We start from the raw sequence: 17,140 nt of genomic DNA, 5'->3' as shown, positions 1-17,140 counted from the left end.
ATACTAGTTTCCAGAATACGGTTTTGTGAACTACAATGGCGACGATAGTCATATATGTACCTGCGAATATCATATTCAATAGCAAGATGAAGCTACAGTAAACTTCAGATTAGACAATAGAAAATCTCAATTTAAGTGACGTTTTGTTGAACTGCCATCCAACGTGATTGTCTTCTGCCGAATATTCTATAGCGTTTTAAATTTTTACCAGAATGTTTGGAACAAAATTGAGTTAGCTATAAAAGTAGAGTAAGAAGAAGTGGGCAGATGAATTCTAGTAAATTGAAAATTATTACAACATTATTAAAATATCTCTATGAGCTGTCAACTTGTTTATCAATGAATCTGATTTCTAATTTTTCAACTGTCGAATAATGGTATATTTCACTACAACTAGAATACGGTTCTGTTCTTGATACAATAACAAAATGTTTGCGTCACCTGAAAAACGTGAATTATTACGTTTTTTTTTTATAGATCGAAATCGGAGTTCAATTTCATTTCTATTACAGATAACAATATCGGTAGTTAATATATTTTTTGGGTGATAAAGTTTAAAACTTGCAGTGCTTGTTAGCTAAAATTAATGAGACATGTCGCCGCTGTGTTACCCATCGTGTTTGTCAATGTGTGTAAATTCAAGAGAATATTATTTTTTAGGTACGTGAAAATTTCCGTTTAAGACGAACTTAAAACATTTGACAATTTGTTGATGAATTTCAATAGAATGTAAAATTTAGATTTACAATTTTTTCTTGGAGTAGTTGCTAAAATCTATAAAAAGAGAAAAAAGTCTATTTTATACCTTTATCTGAAATCACACTAAATTTTATTTTAATACAATAATACATCATAGAATATAAATAAGCAAACCTTAAGAGATTAACCAACAACTCTATATCTCTGTGACCATAAAACTGAAATTACTTTAATATATAGTGAACTGTCAATATTAGGTACCCAGATTTTCATTCAACTTAAAGTAAACTTTAATAATATACACACAAACAAATGTATATGGAATCAGTACGGTCGACGTATCATTTAACAAATAAATTCACAATTAAAAATACGAAGTTTGTATCGAACTGAAACAATAACAATAATAATTCCTATTTATATTGTTTTTCAAGAAGATAGGAGAAAATATATGATAATAAGTAATTTAATGGTTATCCATAGGGGTGTTTTTTGTGAATGTTATTCTTATGATGTACATGCGAATACTTTGTTAAACAGCTATTCCAATCATGTCATTAAACTGTATAACAACATAAAACTTGGTACTTCTACATTTTATTGGTAAGTGTAACAGATATTGAATGAATTAATGATATTAATTGAGATGCCATGATTTTCCAAAATAGTTGAATATACGTATATATAGGAGGGTTGTCTGAAACAATTTCGACCGAAACCTGATGCACCTATCAATATAAACTGGGAATTATATCAGCGCATGTTTTTAACCATACGCCTACGCTAAAGAAAGAGGAATTACACACTTTGTACGGAGATCGAAGTTTTGCACAGCTAAAATCAAACGTGGCCATACAAGAAGACTAGAGTCTTCTCTAGAGACAAGAGACTAGACTAGAGAAATAGAAGATGAAACCGACAAATCACATAAACGCATTTGCCATATACTGACTAAGGAATTACGTTCTCTTAAGCAATCCGCGCGTTGTTGGCCGCGTTTGCTCGCTTTGGACCAAAGGCGCATTAGAATAAATATTACCTAGGCCTTATTTACATGAATTAGTCTTATTTCGTGCGACGATTCATAGATGTAGATGGGACTTGGACTTACCACAACACTTCTGAAACTAAAACTAAAAAAATTTAAGGCCTTAAATGAACAATTCTTACTAGCTACGATAATATGCAGTCAAATATTATCGTCAATATCTCATATTCTGACAACAACATATTTCTTTTAACTCTATAGTTCCCGCAAAAAATTGAATCAATAAATAAAAGACTTTGATTGGTATTGTTTTCAGGACTTTTCCTATTGATAATATCAACTATTTTTGGAGGTTAGATCACTTTACAAAATAATTTCAGTTGAATTTACTTACTACTTGGCAGTTTTTATGATCACATGTTATTCTATTAATTGGAGAGGTTAACAATAATCTTCAAAATATATGTATGGACTAACAAATGGCGCATTCAAATCAATGAGGGAAAATCCGCCTATATAAACTTTACCTTTAAGATGGACAATCTCCCAGTTTAACTAAACATTATCCCATACAAGAAAATAGTCATATATCTAGAACTACATCTGAATACAAAACTAAACTGACAGGAACATATTAATACAAAGGAACTAAAACTCAGACATAAAAAACTATATTGGTTACTAGGACGAAGCTCACAACTATTCAAAATAAGCTGCTAATCTAAAAAAAATACTTAAACCGGTAAATACTTATGGTTCACAATTATGGGGTTGTAAAAGTGAAAGTAATTATGCTTGCCAGAGTCCAAAACCGAATACTAAGGATTATAGTTAACGCCCCATGGTATGTCCGCAATAAAGATCTACACCGAGAACTCCATATAGAAACAGTGATAGAAGAGTTAAAGAAGAATACTGAGGGTAACGAAAAACGACTCCTTAACCATATAAACAACGAAATGTTGGAAGTTCTACATAATCAAGACACAGTCAGCAAGCTCAAACGCACCAAGCCTTTTGAACTGATGTGAAAAGTGATAGTTACAACTCAGTTCATTAGTTAGTAGCCACAATAGTGAAGTACGCATAAACGTCTATTTCTTAAGTGATCCAATGAGACATTAAAGTAGTTAGTAAATTAGGTTAAATGTAAAATGTCGGTTACTTCTGAGATTGGGTGCATTGTTTCCCCCATAAAAAATATGTTGATCTATATCGTATAAAGTCTTTTACATTTGAAATAAATTTTCAAAAGTACTATGTATAGAATAAAAATTACGGTGGATAGTTTTTTGTCCACATTACATAGTTGGTGTTGATATGTACGCTTTCCATTGTTTACATTCTAATTTTACACAAATAATATATTTCTTCAATGCCAAATAAAGAAGTTAGTTGGTGAAGTTGTACCAACAAATATCGGTATAGAATTAATTTGAGAAATTCTAATCTTTGAAACGTTCAAAAAAGTTCACGCAGGAGGAAACAAAAGTACCAACAAAAAAGAGGAAACGAGTACTTTTTAATGAGAACTAAAAAAAACCTATGAAATTTTGAAAGAAAATAGGCTGGAGTGAATTTGGCGGAAAAATAGGCTGTGAAGGGAATTGCAAATATAGGAAGTGAAATTTCTAAGTTGTAGTAAAATAATTTACAATGCGCAATAAGTAGAATTCCTAAAATTCGAAAATATTCAAGACAAGGAGGGTATTAAGTTATGTATTATTAATCATTATTATGAATGTTGTACAGAAAAAATAAAGATATTAAACAACCACAACAGTTACTACCAACAATATAAATAAAAAACTCTAAACCTGTTCTACCTTGCCTACAATATGAAAACTTGCGTTTAACAAAAAATAGTTGTTCACAAAGATTTATTGCATAAATTCTGTAGTATTATATGACACAATACCGCTGTAGTATTTACACAATAGGCACCACGAATGTTGACAGATGCACATAAGCAAAATGATATTTCCAATCGTCTTTTAACGCTGTATAGAAAAGGCGAAAAAATTTTGATGCAGGCTTAGTAGAATGGATTATTCATGGATCCATTATTATGATGTAAAGACTAAAATGAAAGTAAGGAGGGGGAGCATAGAGGTCATGCTTACCGAATTTTGGTATGTTAAGGGATTATAATTTATATATGACAATTAATCTATTTTGCGAGGAAATATAATTTGGTTCATAATAAGGTTGATAACTCTTGTATATTGGAGACTTCTCTGGACGTTGCTGCTATCGAAGCAAGGTTCTGCCACTTGGTGAAATCCCAGGGTTTTCTTCTTGTATTGATAAAAGCTTAGAGGTTACAACGATAGGAATGTGGTTAATGTGATTGCAATTGATTGTCCAAAGCAAAATGGATAGTTAGAGGGGACCAGGGAGTAGACGGAATTCATGGTTCCACAAACTACGCCAGTGGTTTGGAGTGTCATCTGTTGATCTGTTTAGAAACGCAGTAAACAAAATAAAAATAGCCTTGTAAATAGCCAACGTTCTCAATGGATGAGCCAAAGAAAAGAAGAAAAAACATTCGATTTGTTGTCACTATATTTATTGTCCCAGAAAACATTGTATTAGTGATAAGTTCCAATAAATAATATCGAGTGGCACTTTCACGATCTCTTGGAAATTAGTGAACGCAGCTGCGGAAATGAATATATCATTGTATACAGTTTTCGAACCTTCATTCGGGATGAATAATCTAATCGAGGAAGGACGCTTTCCGCAAAAGTTAGTAGAGTGTCAATTTGTTTCACCTTTAATGTATATTTTTGATAAAACAGAAATCAAAGGCAACGAATAATTATCTCCAACAAAGAAAATTTAAAGTGAACAATGATACTAGATTTATAAACATGATGGATAGTTTGATAAACATTCTACACTACAACTATTAACATCTTCTCACATGATTTTCTCAAATTATTTGATTCTCTATTAAAATCGAGCTTCCACCTACCTCAAACAACATGTAATAATACATCACATGTTTTTTCTCTTTATTTGGAAATTCACTATATATAACTATAACATATTATCTTACGACTCTATATAACTTCTATTTAGTGGGTAGATCTTGACATCCTGGACTGCATTTCCAAAAAAAATCTAAAAGCCAATCTAAAAATTTGGAGGCAGCTGAAATATTTGCAGTTTTTGAAGAAGCTGTGGGAAAATACATCATAGTACAATCAGTATTACTAGAACTATTCTCTAAATTTTTGTAATTATTGTTATAATTAACTTTGCTCAAATTTACTTCCAAAGACGTGTGAGTCGAACACGATAGTAGACTGCTTGCTCTGGAAACTGATGATGAAGTATATGGGTACATTGGATTGGATTCTAAATCATGTAAAGTATTCATCTTATCGATATTTTCTGCTAAGTTAGTTTTTGCAATGCTACATTTGATTGGATTGATCACTTCGTTTGAATCTGCATTGTTATTTTTGGTGTCTGTTAGTTTATTAGTTTCAGTATTACTTGGGTCTTTTGTATTTACGGTCATACCAAATAATATAGATTTCTAAAGAATTCCTCCACTTCTATCAAACTTCTTCAAAATTTATTGAAATTAATGTTCTACTTTGAGCTGTCAATTTTTCGTGTCAGATTTCACCAACTCGTCGTCATAGACACAAAATATATTGCACAATATCTGCTTCTCCGACAAGTGTTCATTTAGACTAATTGTAAACAATCAAAAACATAGATACTGAGAAATAGCGATGAGAGAATTTTATTTACATCATAACAAATTTGATTTCTGGTGTGATATAGATGATATTATATGGTTGGATCATATTTCATATGGTGAATATTATCTACACTTACTCAAACGCATCTCCCTCTCTCCATTTAAACAAAACATTTCCTGGTTATTACTAAGATATACAAAACATAACGTTAAAATTACAATGGACAGCAAAAAAAAATTAATCAAGCCCCAACACTATTCTTGGTGAGTCTTATGTATGATGACGACGTGAATTTAAACATTAATGCAATTTTCTTGTATCATCCACCATTTTCGGAGGAGCCCCGCACTTCTATTTTTACCACTTTTCGATAATAATAATAAACTTATGAACATTGATTACATTTGAAGAGAAGAATTATTTTAGCTGGAACCGATTATAAGTAATGAAGATATGTACCATTATTTGGCTCTGGCTTTCCTTTAATAACCTGAATTACAACTGTCTTGTCCCAAAAACCAGTACTACTCTACCAACATGCTTGCATTCCACTTCCCTGCAAACAACTTCTCCATCTTAACGATGTCTTGATGGAACCGTTTCCTTTGTTCACCGGAGACTGCTCCTAAATTTTCAGAGAAGTCCAGGGTGAGCAAAAGAAGAGTATGTACTTTAAGAGACATGTTATATCCCATGGCCTTGTACGGTAACAACAATTCCTTGACGTGAGCGATATAATCAACACTTTTGTGGTTATGAAAAAAGGTCTTACACACATTTTGATATGTAAGCGAAGAACGTTTCTTCGATTAAGGCGTTCCATAAACGTCGAATCTTGAAAAAGTTGTCTAATTTGGGGATTCAAAAAAACTGTATCCTAGATTTTGAAATCAAGTTTTAAAAAATGAAATGCGCTACCTGTTTTGTTTATTACTTTCACAAACTGCTTGATCAATCTAAGTGTGTTAATCTCTTCCTTCGGAACCAAAGGATCGTGGGCGACATTTTTCTGACCAGGGGTAAAATTTTCTCGTAATAAAGGCCAGTTCCGTAAGTACGGTGTAATGTTTGTTTCAAGCTCGGCTGACCCATTCGCATAGAAAGCAGCAATATTTTGTGAATCCTGATTGCAGACTAGAGTAACAACTATTGAGTCAGTCATTTATAATCAGGATAATCAATTTTATTAAGGATTCGACTAATATTTTCGTAGGTTTTCTTATATATTTGTATTTTATTGTAGTTTATATATACGATTATATAGTTACAATATTGCCAATCACTTTGCTATACATTTTATTGTCTGATTTCGGATGCCTAACGGCTAGAAGTTGAAATATATGAAAAATAAATGAAAACATGTAAAAAATTAGGAAACCAATCAACTTATGTAGTTATTGGGTGAGTTAACTGGATATGTGTTGCTATGTAGACCATCCTATTCATTACCGTAAAATGTTGCTGGGGATATATCAAAACTAAAATATACGTTGCGTAGCCTCTATATATAACTTATTTACCTTTGGAAGTTATTGAGAAATGTTGATACATAAACCTAGAAAAGTGACCTAACGTAACACCATTAGTAGTCAATTTGAACACTTGATAAAATAATTTATTTCTGCTGTGAAAATTTCTTTAGAATTTAATTCTTTTTTTTTATAAGAGCTTTAAAAATTTACATAGAGGAATGACCACAAAAAACTCCTTCATTTGAATTGTGAGGTATTTTATAATTTTGAGTGCAGAGTTTCGATGCAATACTCTATAAAATTATATTTCATTCCTTCGCCATTTGTGATTTCTTACATTTTTTATATTCAACTAGTTATATAGTTTCGATACATGCATTTTTATGTAATCTAAATATCAATAAAAGACAGTATTAATATGGTTTTTCACAAGCCAACAATTATTTTGGAGCATATCCTGACAAGTATTTCAGGAATTATTATAAAATGATCCTGTTAAAATAATGGGTTACTATACATTAACAATATTCCAGTTGAAAACGTTATGTTTTCTAATGATTCTTCGTCTACTTTATTATTAGGTATATCTACAAAATTCGCGATAATGGGCAGATGAGAATACCACCAATATTCTTTCACTAAAGTCTCATTGAAATACGGTATTTTGAAGAATTACAGACACAATTAGATAATTTGTTTTCTAACCCAGTACGTGGATATTACATGGATAGACAACATTATGAGCGTATGTGAACTCAATTATTTGATTACTCGTTATCCACAATTTTTTATTATCATGTCATTTATACATCCTATAAAACCATATAGAAATTAATTTTTAAAACATTCTTTCCTTTCAATACTTCAGTTGAATGAATCAAACTTGTCTTCTACATTGCTAGAAAATTTATTTATGGCTCTGTATCATTAAACAGAAACATTCTGGTCATAGTTAAAACAGAATCAGTCCTCAATGATCAAACAAAGTGCTTACGAAATTGAAACTTTTATTTATGAACCATATTTTTTATTCAATTAACCATTTATTATGAGAATTGTCAAGAAAGAACGAGGACAAAAACATTTAATAAGTGGAATTATTAATATTTTTTTTTTGTTAAATTTTTCATGGGAACTTGGGAAATGGAGTGAGAAACAACTTTCTAAAAATCTCGATTTTGAAAATATTATCATTAGCCCATGGATCCAGAACTATGTAGTATATCGATATAATTTTGTTTTCTGTTCTTTTATCACATATGTTACAAAAAAAGATGATGAAAACCGAATTGTGTATGGTCGAGCTTTTATGGCATTTCAAAGAGAAATACTTCAAAAAGCTCTGAAAATGAAATGACTTTCTATTCGCATTTTTCCGTTTTTGTGTGTCGCATATATGGTGGTCTTTTTTTAATCTTTTTTCAGACTTATTTTATTTCGACAAATGTTACTTTGTGTAAATAATAAAAGACAGTAGAATAAGTATGCTTTTCACTGAAGAAAAAATTTTTTTCAAATTTTCTTCGTCAACGAGAACTCGAGATTTTGCAAATTTGTAATACCATGTCCATATAACCAAATTTCAATAAAATATAGGGTTGAAAATTGGTTTGTTTCTATACCATTTATTGATTTTCAAATAGTTTGATTCAGAAAAAAACTGTTCAATGGAATTGCTACTCATTTGTCAAAAATTTATTTTTGGTTTACATTATCTTATATAACCTGGATCGACTAGTCTTCGATCTAATGGACAAATCAAATTTGTTTATTTTTTGAAATACAATCTTTCCATTGAGAGCTGTCAAATTTTGAACTCAATAATTTGATTTTAAATTTATTTAAGTGAAGAAACGTGAGCAACGTGAAATTGAGGGTGAAAATAGATCTCACGAAGATATATTAAAAAATTTTATGATTTCCATATATTTTTTTTTAATTATATTTTAATAACTCCAACAGCAACCTGTTATCTTCATCTACATCTCAAGCTATTTTAATAAAAATTGAACAAAACAGATAACAGATTTAACAAATTCACAAGAATATAGCTGGGTGATTCCGTTCTAACTGTGATTTTTTGTATTCAAAATTTCAAGATTTTAAAATTTAACTTTTCTAACTTTTTTATGCATATTATTCATCTATTTTACTGTAAAAATAAAACTCTAAGAGGAATTTACTACAACTTCAAAGTATCACGAGCAAGACACAAATGTCGGATTTTGAGTTCCACGGTACTGACTCATTTATCCACGGTACTGACATGGTAACTTAAGATATTAAACAACAAGTGCATCAATTTTCCTCAGTTTGATCATAAACATTAGAATTTATAAGGTAATTAGTTTAAATCATTTGTTACGACAAAAAAAATTAATAATTTATCGGTAAATTCTAGGAATGGACATGACACGGTACTGACATGGTAACTTAAGATATTAAACAACAAGTGCATCAATTTTCCTCAGTTTGATCATAAACATTAGAATTTATAAGGTAATTAGTTTAAATCATTTGTTACGACAAAAAAAATTAATAATTTATCGGTAAATTCTAGGAATGGACATGACACGGTACTGACATTCTAGTGATGTAGTATAAGTTTTCTTTAAGTGGCAAGTTATATTGTATAAAAATAATGTTTAAATATCTTAAGAATTATTCAATTAACACAAAATTTTTATTAATTGATTATTAATTAATGACTAGTACAAAAAAACAATACAGGACATTGAATATCACAGTTAGAACGGAATCACCCAGCTAGAAAATACATCGAAAATACATACGATCATTTCAGTATATTTGATAATTAGCAGTTCTGACATCGAAAAGATTAACATAGAAATGAAAAAGTGAATCATTAAGGCATATACAAAAATCTATTTAAAATTTATGCTTATGTTTTCAAAATCTTTCCATTTTTTTATATGGAGCACATCAAATTTAAGTATCTTATGTAAGTATGAAATTCTTGCTGTTCTTTCCAAATTCAGTGTTCTATTGCTTGGTTATAAAATTCTTCCACACACGGTACTTCTAGTTTGAATTTGTTGTTGCGCCTCTTTTTATTAATTTTATGATTTCACATTCTTCAAACTTTTTGTTCATACCTCTTTACTACTTTTTCTGTTTTTGTCTATTATATTCTTCACATTCTTATATGTTACTTATAAAACAAAATCCTCAAGCAAATATTACTGTTTGTGTATTTGGGTGAAATTTCGTTTTTATTATTATTTCGATATCACTAATACCATAGCATCGAAAATAGAAGCATTTCGTTTGGAACCCACGCAATTCTACACTTCCTTTTCCACTTCAATTCGTACCGAATAATATTCAATGGTATAATAATGAAAGTGAGAGAGCCCAACCCTAAAAACTAAGTCGCTTGCTGTGATGAAACATGCCCTTTTCCTCCATTGTTCACTCATTCGATGCATATACACATGACACCATGCGCGGACGTGCCTTGTATACTTCGGATGATGTGATGCATTTTATTTATTGAATATTCATGTTGGCGCGAAGACTCTATGTCGTTAAAATCAACAGAACCGTATTTAAATTAAATAAGGAAACAATTGCTTAGTAATATTTTGTTTGGACACTACCTTAATTTTTAATGTACAGTATGGAAAAGTTTAAATACCAATGGAAAATCGTTAACCAATTTAATTCCATTCAGTGTGAATTTCAATGGAACATTTCGATAAATTGTAATAAATTTAATTGTTTCACTGGTTTTCTATCTAATCTATCTTTGTGTTATTATATTGAAAGCGAATTAAAATCAATCAATCAAAATAAGAGTAAAGTCGAGTTTGCAAGAATGAGAATTTTTAAACGATAATTTATTGATTTGAAATAGTATATTATTCAATGAGCAAATACGAGGGTTGTCTAGGTTCAACCTGAAAATGTCAACAATTGTCAAGTTGTGCATGTGCTGAGAGAAATTTTGAACGCCTAGTTTCTGTTTGGCAATCGGACAAATGAGTTTTTGTGAAGATTTTATCGAGCTGTCATTAAATATCTATTTTTGAAAGGCAATATGCTTACGCAATTGAAAGAGCAGTTAGACACTCTGTATGGAGACTTTGCATCTTCATCTACGACTATCTTCAAAAAGTTGAAATAATAATAGGAGAATATCACGTATAATTCAAAACAGGCGACCACATATTAAGAAAAATAAAGTGCTTTTCCATTAGGACAACGCTACTTCTCGAGGATGTTATCTCTTACGTAAAGGCCTATTTTTATGAGAAAGACGGGAACTATTAATTGGAAGAGTTAAAAAGGTTAAAGCATCACTGGACTAAGCGTATAGATTTAAATAGACACTCTTTAAAAATAATCGTTAGATTGGAAATGTTTCAAACAATCGCAGCACGTAAATGTCATTCATCAAAATCAATTTACGAATATACCTTACAAGAAACGTTATTGTTTAAGATAATTTATCAGTTTCAATAATTTTCAATATTTAAACCTTTTTTATCTATTTGTTATTGATAAATGCTAATTCCTTTTTGTTATTTTCAGGTGAGTCCCCTACACGAATATTGAATGTGTAAGTATGATTACATCTTTAGTTTTATTAAAAAACGTAATAAATAACATAAAATTATGGTTACTGTATTTTCCGTTGATACTATTATATTTCGCTATATCTACTATCTACTATAATTGCTTACTTGCTAATTCCGTATTTCATGTTACATACAGCTCCTACTTTGGAATTTGGAAATGACTATGTGCAGACTCAATAAATTCAAATATAATAATGATTACCACAAATTATTAACAAAAGATTAAAACTAAAATAAACCAACCATATTAAAACTTGAAATAAAACCTACATTCTACAATCATTTCAAATACTCATTGAACCATTGGATATTACAATCCAAGATTCATTTCAGCATGCTTTGGAAGAACTTGGCCTATTTCTAATTGTTGTTGGAATATTAATCTACAATACAGCGAGTTGTATAATGTTTATCGCATTTCATTGTGTATCTTTGTTGTTTGCCCAATCATGATACTTAGTTTCCGCTCCTTCTACTTTTCACCGATATTACCATTTTCATATGCTTGTTGTAATCCAAGAAAATAGTTCCTCTAAGTTACTTTCGAGTGTCCGAAATAAATCTCCCAAGTTTTCTTTATCATTTTCTGGGTGGCAAGGAGAAATTATTAAAAATTTAAGTTCTAAAGTCCTTTTTTGAAAATGATTCAATTTATGTTCAAAACAACCACCCACAACATCAAAGCCATTTTGTAACCGAAGCTACAATTTTGAAGCTTGAAACCTCTCACCTAATGGAATAGTCTCAGAAAACCTTATATCTCATTAATTTTTAAATAAAATATTGCATATAATAACAGCCAATCGTTCCATATCAAATAATTAAACAGAATTTTAATTAATTTTTTCCTTCATAATAAATTCCTTCCAGTTAATTTAACATAGTTTATAGCCAGCTGCCATTTATTAAAACGTTCTAAGTCCTCATACGGTTTGGAAACAAATGTATTACAATGCTAGAATCGTAATGTACGATACACAATATTTTGATAACTGAGAAGAACTAACACTACATATAATCAAAAAGTCACAAAAACATGAGATCACAGCTATAATGAATCAAGAAAAGAAACTGTGCAATGTATACTTTAAATTATCCAGTTTTGTGACAAATCCGCCAGCAACCATTTAAGACTTTGTTGTTCACTTAAACTAACTTTGAGATCTATGGAAAGTCAATCGTATGCAACACTATTTATTCTGTGACACCAGCGATTAAACTGAAGTCAGAGCTGACTAAATGATGATGGTATTTAAAAATGGAGTCGGCTTTAATTCCTCTTGTACCTCGTGGTATCTCAAAATATACAGAGTGGACATGGTGATTACAAAGATAAGCTAGAGTTTGAGGGTTGACAATTAGAAGGTTTAAAAAATGTTAAATGCTAAAACATGTTTGAAGCTTTCAGAGAAATTTTGTATTTGTTTATAAAAAAGTTACAACAAATTGAAATTTCGAATTATACAATACAATTTTTTAGAGCATTTTATTCGACTTTCGTTTCTGTTCATATTTTCAAATAATTTTGTACGTATATAGAAGAAATATTTAATACAATACTAGAATTTATATCTAATCATTAAAAACAATAATCATTTCCAATAAATATATAATTTAAGTTATCATTATTTTAATAACGTTTTTTCTGCAGCAGAAATTTTCTTTCTTCTAATTACACTGGCACATTTGTTTAACGACAGTGTTTGCAAATGGAATCAACATGTTATACTATTTGAATTTTATTAATGAAATAATGGAACATGTACAACGGGACGATTTTCAAAATGATTTAGTTATTTACGTTTATTAATGAAATGAGGAGGTATCACATGATTTATTTGTATCTAGCTAAGTGTATTTAAATATTTTGAATAGTTCTGAAAATTTAATTCTATTTACTTGTGATGCTTGTATTAATAATAAAATTCAACTATTTATTTTCTGTTAAATTGTCATAATCAACAAAATATACAAGATTTGCATCATCACTTTTTTTACTATTAAAGTTGAATTATACGTTGCCACAGTAGATTTACTGAGTTTGAATTATAATGAAAAAATTTGTTCCAAAGTGTCAAAAAGTATACAATGCCGTCTGGTCCGACTAACAGACACATCATCTCATCGCTGAAACTATGAAAAATTTCAAACGGTATAAACAGTTAAACAATTTCAAAAAGTGTTACGATTTTTACTTATAGCTCGTAAAGAATAAATATTTTTGAATTGGAAGACCCTTAAATGTGAGGAAATTACTAAAAGAATTTCTGATTTCCGGGACAGTACCTTCATTATTTATTATTTTAATTTCACGGTGAAAATAGCCTTCCATCCACTATTGTTAGATTGCACTTCCAAAGCGAGTACGTCAATTAATTTTTTAGATACTAAAGTAAATTGAAAAATATGGCTTGATTTAAACACTTCCAAAAAAATAATTCCCTTTGGAATAGATTTATTTGTTTTCTTCAACCTTTTAGGTAATTTCTTTTTAGACCTTTTATATATGTTTATTCTTCTAAATTTTCTTGATTTTAGGTCTCTTCTGTTTTGGAACTAGTTTTTTTTATTAATTTTTGAAAGATAGATAGAATTTTTGTTTCGACTTATTTAAGTCTTTATCAAAATATTTTGATAAAGACTACATCTGCAAGTATTTATTTGGAATTTTCTAACATAATCATTGCCAATGCACTTAGAACCGTTAATAATGCAGAATAGTTACCAACAAACACACTGTTTTATGACGGGCAGTTATCATTAGTCGTCACCTGTCGAAGGAAAAGAAAATATTCAACTTTCTTCTAGTCTACTTATATTTTTCAAATAGATGATAATATGAATAACATCGATCAATAAAACTTTCTAATAGTAATTATGTTAATTAATGTTTTAAATAAATTGTAGAAAATATGACCGGGAAACATAAGTAATAACAGAGTATTATATGTTCATTTTTAAAACATCTACTATCGTTGTTACCAAAGTTGAATTACAAAACGAACGTTTCATACCATTGCTTTGGCCCGGAAACATGTGTAAATCAAAACGATTATTTGTCATCACGTCATATTCTTACCTATTAAGTATGTATAGATTAAATATTTGCGTTTAAAAGTGTTTATCCCAAAGAAGATTCATAAAACTTAATATTTAGTTTCTCTATGCTCTATATTATCTCTAAGAAATTAAATAATAACGATCAAATCGATGATAAAAGCAAAACATGTGTCTTCACTCTTTTCGCTTGGTAATAGTTTCGATGTTGATACTCGTTGAGGTGAAGATTATTGATTATTTTGACATTTTAGCATATATACCTAGAATATGTTTTATGCAAAACTTCCGAATCTCGTTCTGCTTCTAAAATACGTAGACTTCTTCCAAAATAGGAAATTTTTCTGGGGGTTTTGTGTCCTATTTCCCAAAGTGTTACACAAACTTTGGCAGTGTTATCGAATAAATTTTTACAATTACTTACTCTGCGGCAAGTATTGAAACAAGCTATGACAGCATTGATTCTGTGAGTTTTCGAACAAAGCATTAAAGCACTGAATTTTGTTTCTAGTTGAAAAAACGCAATTTTTCTATGGAAATAGCTTTGTAGACTATTTATTAGTGTTACGAGCAATTTAAAGGTGAAAAAGTGTAAAAAAACTAGTGATGATGTACAAAAAGTGAATAATAATAATTATGCACCAAAGTAGGAAAGTGAGTTCTTATTGCCGAGATGTAACATGGCTCATATAATAGCAATTTTTCCACTGCTGCCATTTTATTTTTTTTTTAATAATAATTTTGAAAACTAATAAAAAATATTAAATTTAAGCATCCATGGTTCTGTCAGATATAAAACACAAACGTCAGCTTATAATCTTTTGCTGGTGGTCTAGATTGATAAAAATTTTTCATATTTCATAAAAAAGCTCACATTGCATATAAAAAATGGTGCGATGAGAAAATCATATGATTGACAACATCAAATGTACGATAGTGACTATTTATATTTTAAGATATTTAAATAAAAATGAATATATTTAATTGGATATGGCTTAATTGAAGTACCTCAAGCATGTGATTAGAACGCTTCTTCAGGTGTAGGAAAACGTTAAACTCGCAATTTATTTTAATCTGCTGGAATAAAGAGAAATCATTGTGTGCCAAACAAGGACTGTACGGTGGATAACACATAAATTCGATGTTTTCACTGTCCAAAAATGTTTTTATTTGAACTGATGTCTTCTGCGATTGGTTTTTCCAGCATTTCTTTGTATCAATCGACACAAGCTTTTTTTGATCGATTTACAAATTATACGGTATCCAACGCGAACAAATCTTTTTGTCAGTCAAATTTTCATGCAATATTGAATGTATGCGAATAGAACTAATGCCCAAGTATGCCACAATCTCACGGTATGTAACATGACGTTCTTGCAATATTCGTTTACGCACATTGGAAGACCTGTACGAAATTCATCCTGTAGCTAAGTGTGACCTCAATTGTATTTGGAAAACCAGCGAAACACGGTGGCTGACTTATTTCCTTTTTTGACAAGGAGGAATGTTTCAAGTATCTGTAAACGAACTTAAATAGCACTTGATTAACAAAATGATTTCCTTAAATAGATTATGCTAATTAATCAGGTCATGTATTTATCTACCTTGTTTAATACTTTAATAATTTTTCTACAGGGGTTAATAAAGCTGGGTTTGCAAGCCAATAGTGATATAACGTGTGGTCAAACAACGTTTGACTATCCAACATCATATTGTAGAAGGGTGCGTTCAAAATATTGTAACAATTTATAGATGAGTCGAATGCAAAATTTGATACTTTCGACTCATGAAAAAGGGTGATTCAATTTTTGAGGAATTGAGAGATTGTCTTTATGCTAGTTTCGTTTTCATTGCTATAACTATGACCATGAGACAAAAATTCAGAATTCTCTATGAAAAAGTAGTGATTTCCATTAAAAAGACCCGCCAATTTAAGTCGAAAATCGAGATGGTCGTTATTTTTTTTCTTAGATTGCGAAGGTATATTGTAATTAAGAATTTTTCCAAGGGGATTTCTTCTTAATCTTGACAACGCGATATGTCATGAGTTCTTGACTTCTAAAAGCCTTCTTGTTTGTCCATATTTGACATCATACATGACAGTGAGAAGACCACGATATAGCACAGTCATTCCAGAAATGGAGTGAGAAAGTACCTTACTAGCCATGGGAAATTTTCGGCTAGAGATTTTTAAATTCTAAGCTAAATTTTCATTTTGTATGTTTAAATAATATTAATTTGTCGATTTCAGTTTGGTTCTCGACGTATTCCATTTTAATCTCATTTTTTATTTAATTATTAAAAGTACAGATGCTGTAAGAAGATATTTTTCAAGATCCACCTATCAGACAGAAGCCAATAAAACGTTTTCACACTATTAAGCCTAAGGAAAGCCTAATAGTTCATCATTCAACATGGAAGAAACTTTAAACTCGGGGATGACTCCAGCATCATCGCACAGTAACAAAACCGTGCAATGTTAAAGCCTACGCACAAAATCGATTCAAACAGTTCCTTGCTGGTTCATACATCGTACGAATATGGCTTGTCGCAACAAACCTATTTCATTATGTATACCTCTACATACGGCCCATAGAGATTCTA

At 30.1% G+C, this 17,140-nt stretch overlaps 1 protein-coding gene across 7 annotated transcripts in view; it reads left to right on the top strand.

The window, feature by feature from the left end:
• The window catches only part of LOC130896648 (protein scalloped), a 191,404-nt gene that overhangs the window by 76,550 nt on the left and 97,714 nt on the right, over positions 1–17,140 (top strand). For 2 of the 7 annotated variants that reach the window (XM_057804867.1, XM_057804866.1), the window contains exon 1: positions 488–660. The exons of 2 other annotated variants lie outside the window; for them this stretch is intronic. In XM_057804867.1, the coding sequence (XP_057660850.1) occupies positions 594–660 (67 nt within the window). In that variant the 5' untranslated portion in view covers positions 488–593. Of the gene's footprint in view, positions 1–487; positions 661–11,432; positions 11,461–17,140 lie in introns of those variants that run through there. 3 more of the 7 variants (XM_057804869.1, XM_057804870.1, XM_057804871.1) reach the window with 3 other exon arrangements.

Source organism: Diorhabda carinulata, chromosome 7 (assembly GCF_026250575.1).
Source record: "Diorhabda carinulata isolate Delta chromosome 7, icDioCari1.1, whole genome shotgun sequence".
Lineage (NCBI taxonomy): Eukaryota > Metazoa > Arthropoda > Insecta > Coleoptera > Chrysomelidae > Diorhabda > Diorhabda carinulata.
The sequence above is the reverse complement of the archived record's forward strand: the minus strand, read 5'-3'. Positions and strand labels throughout refer to the sequence as shown.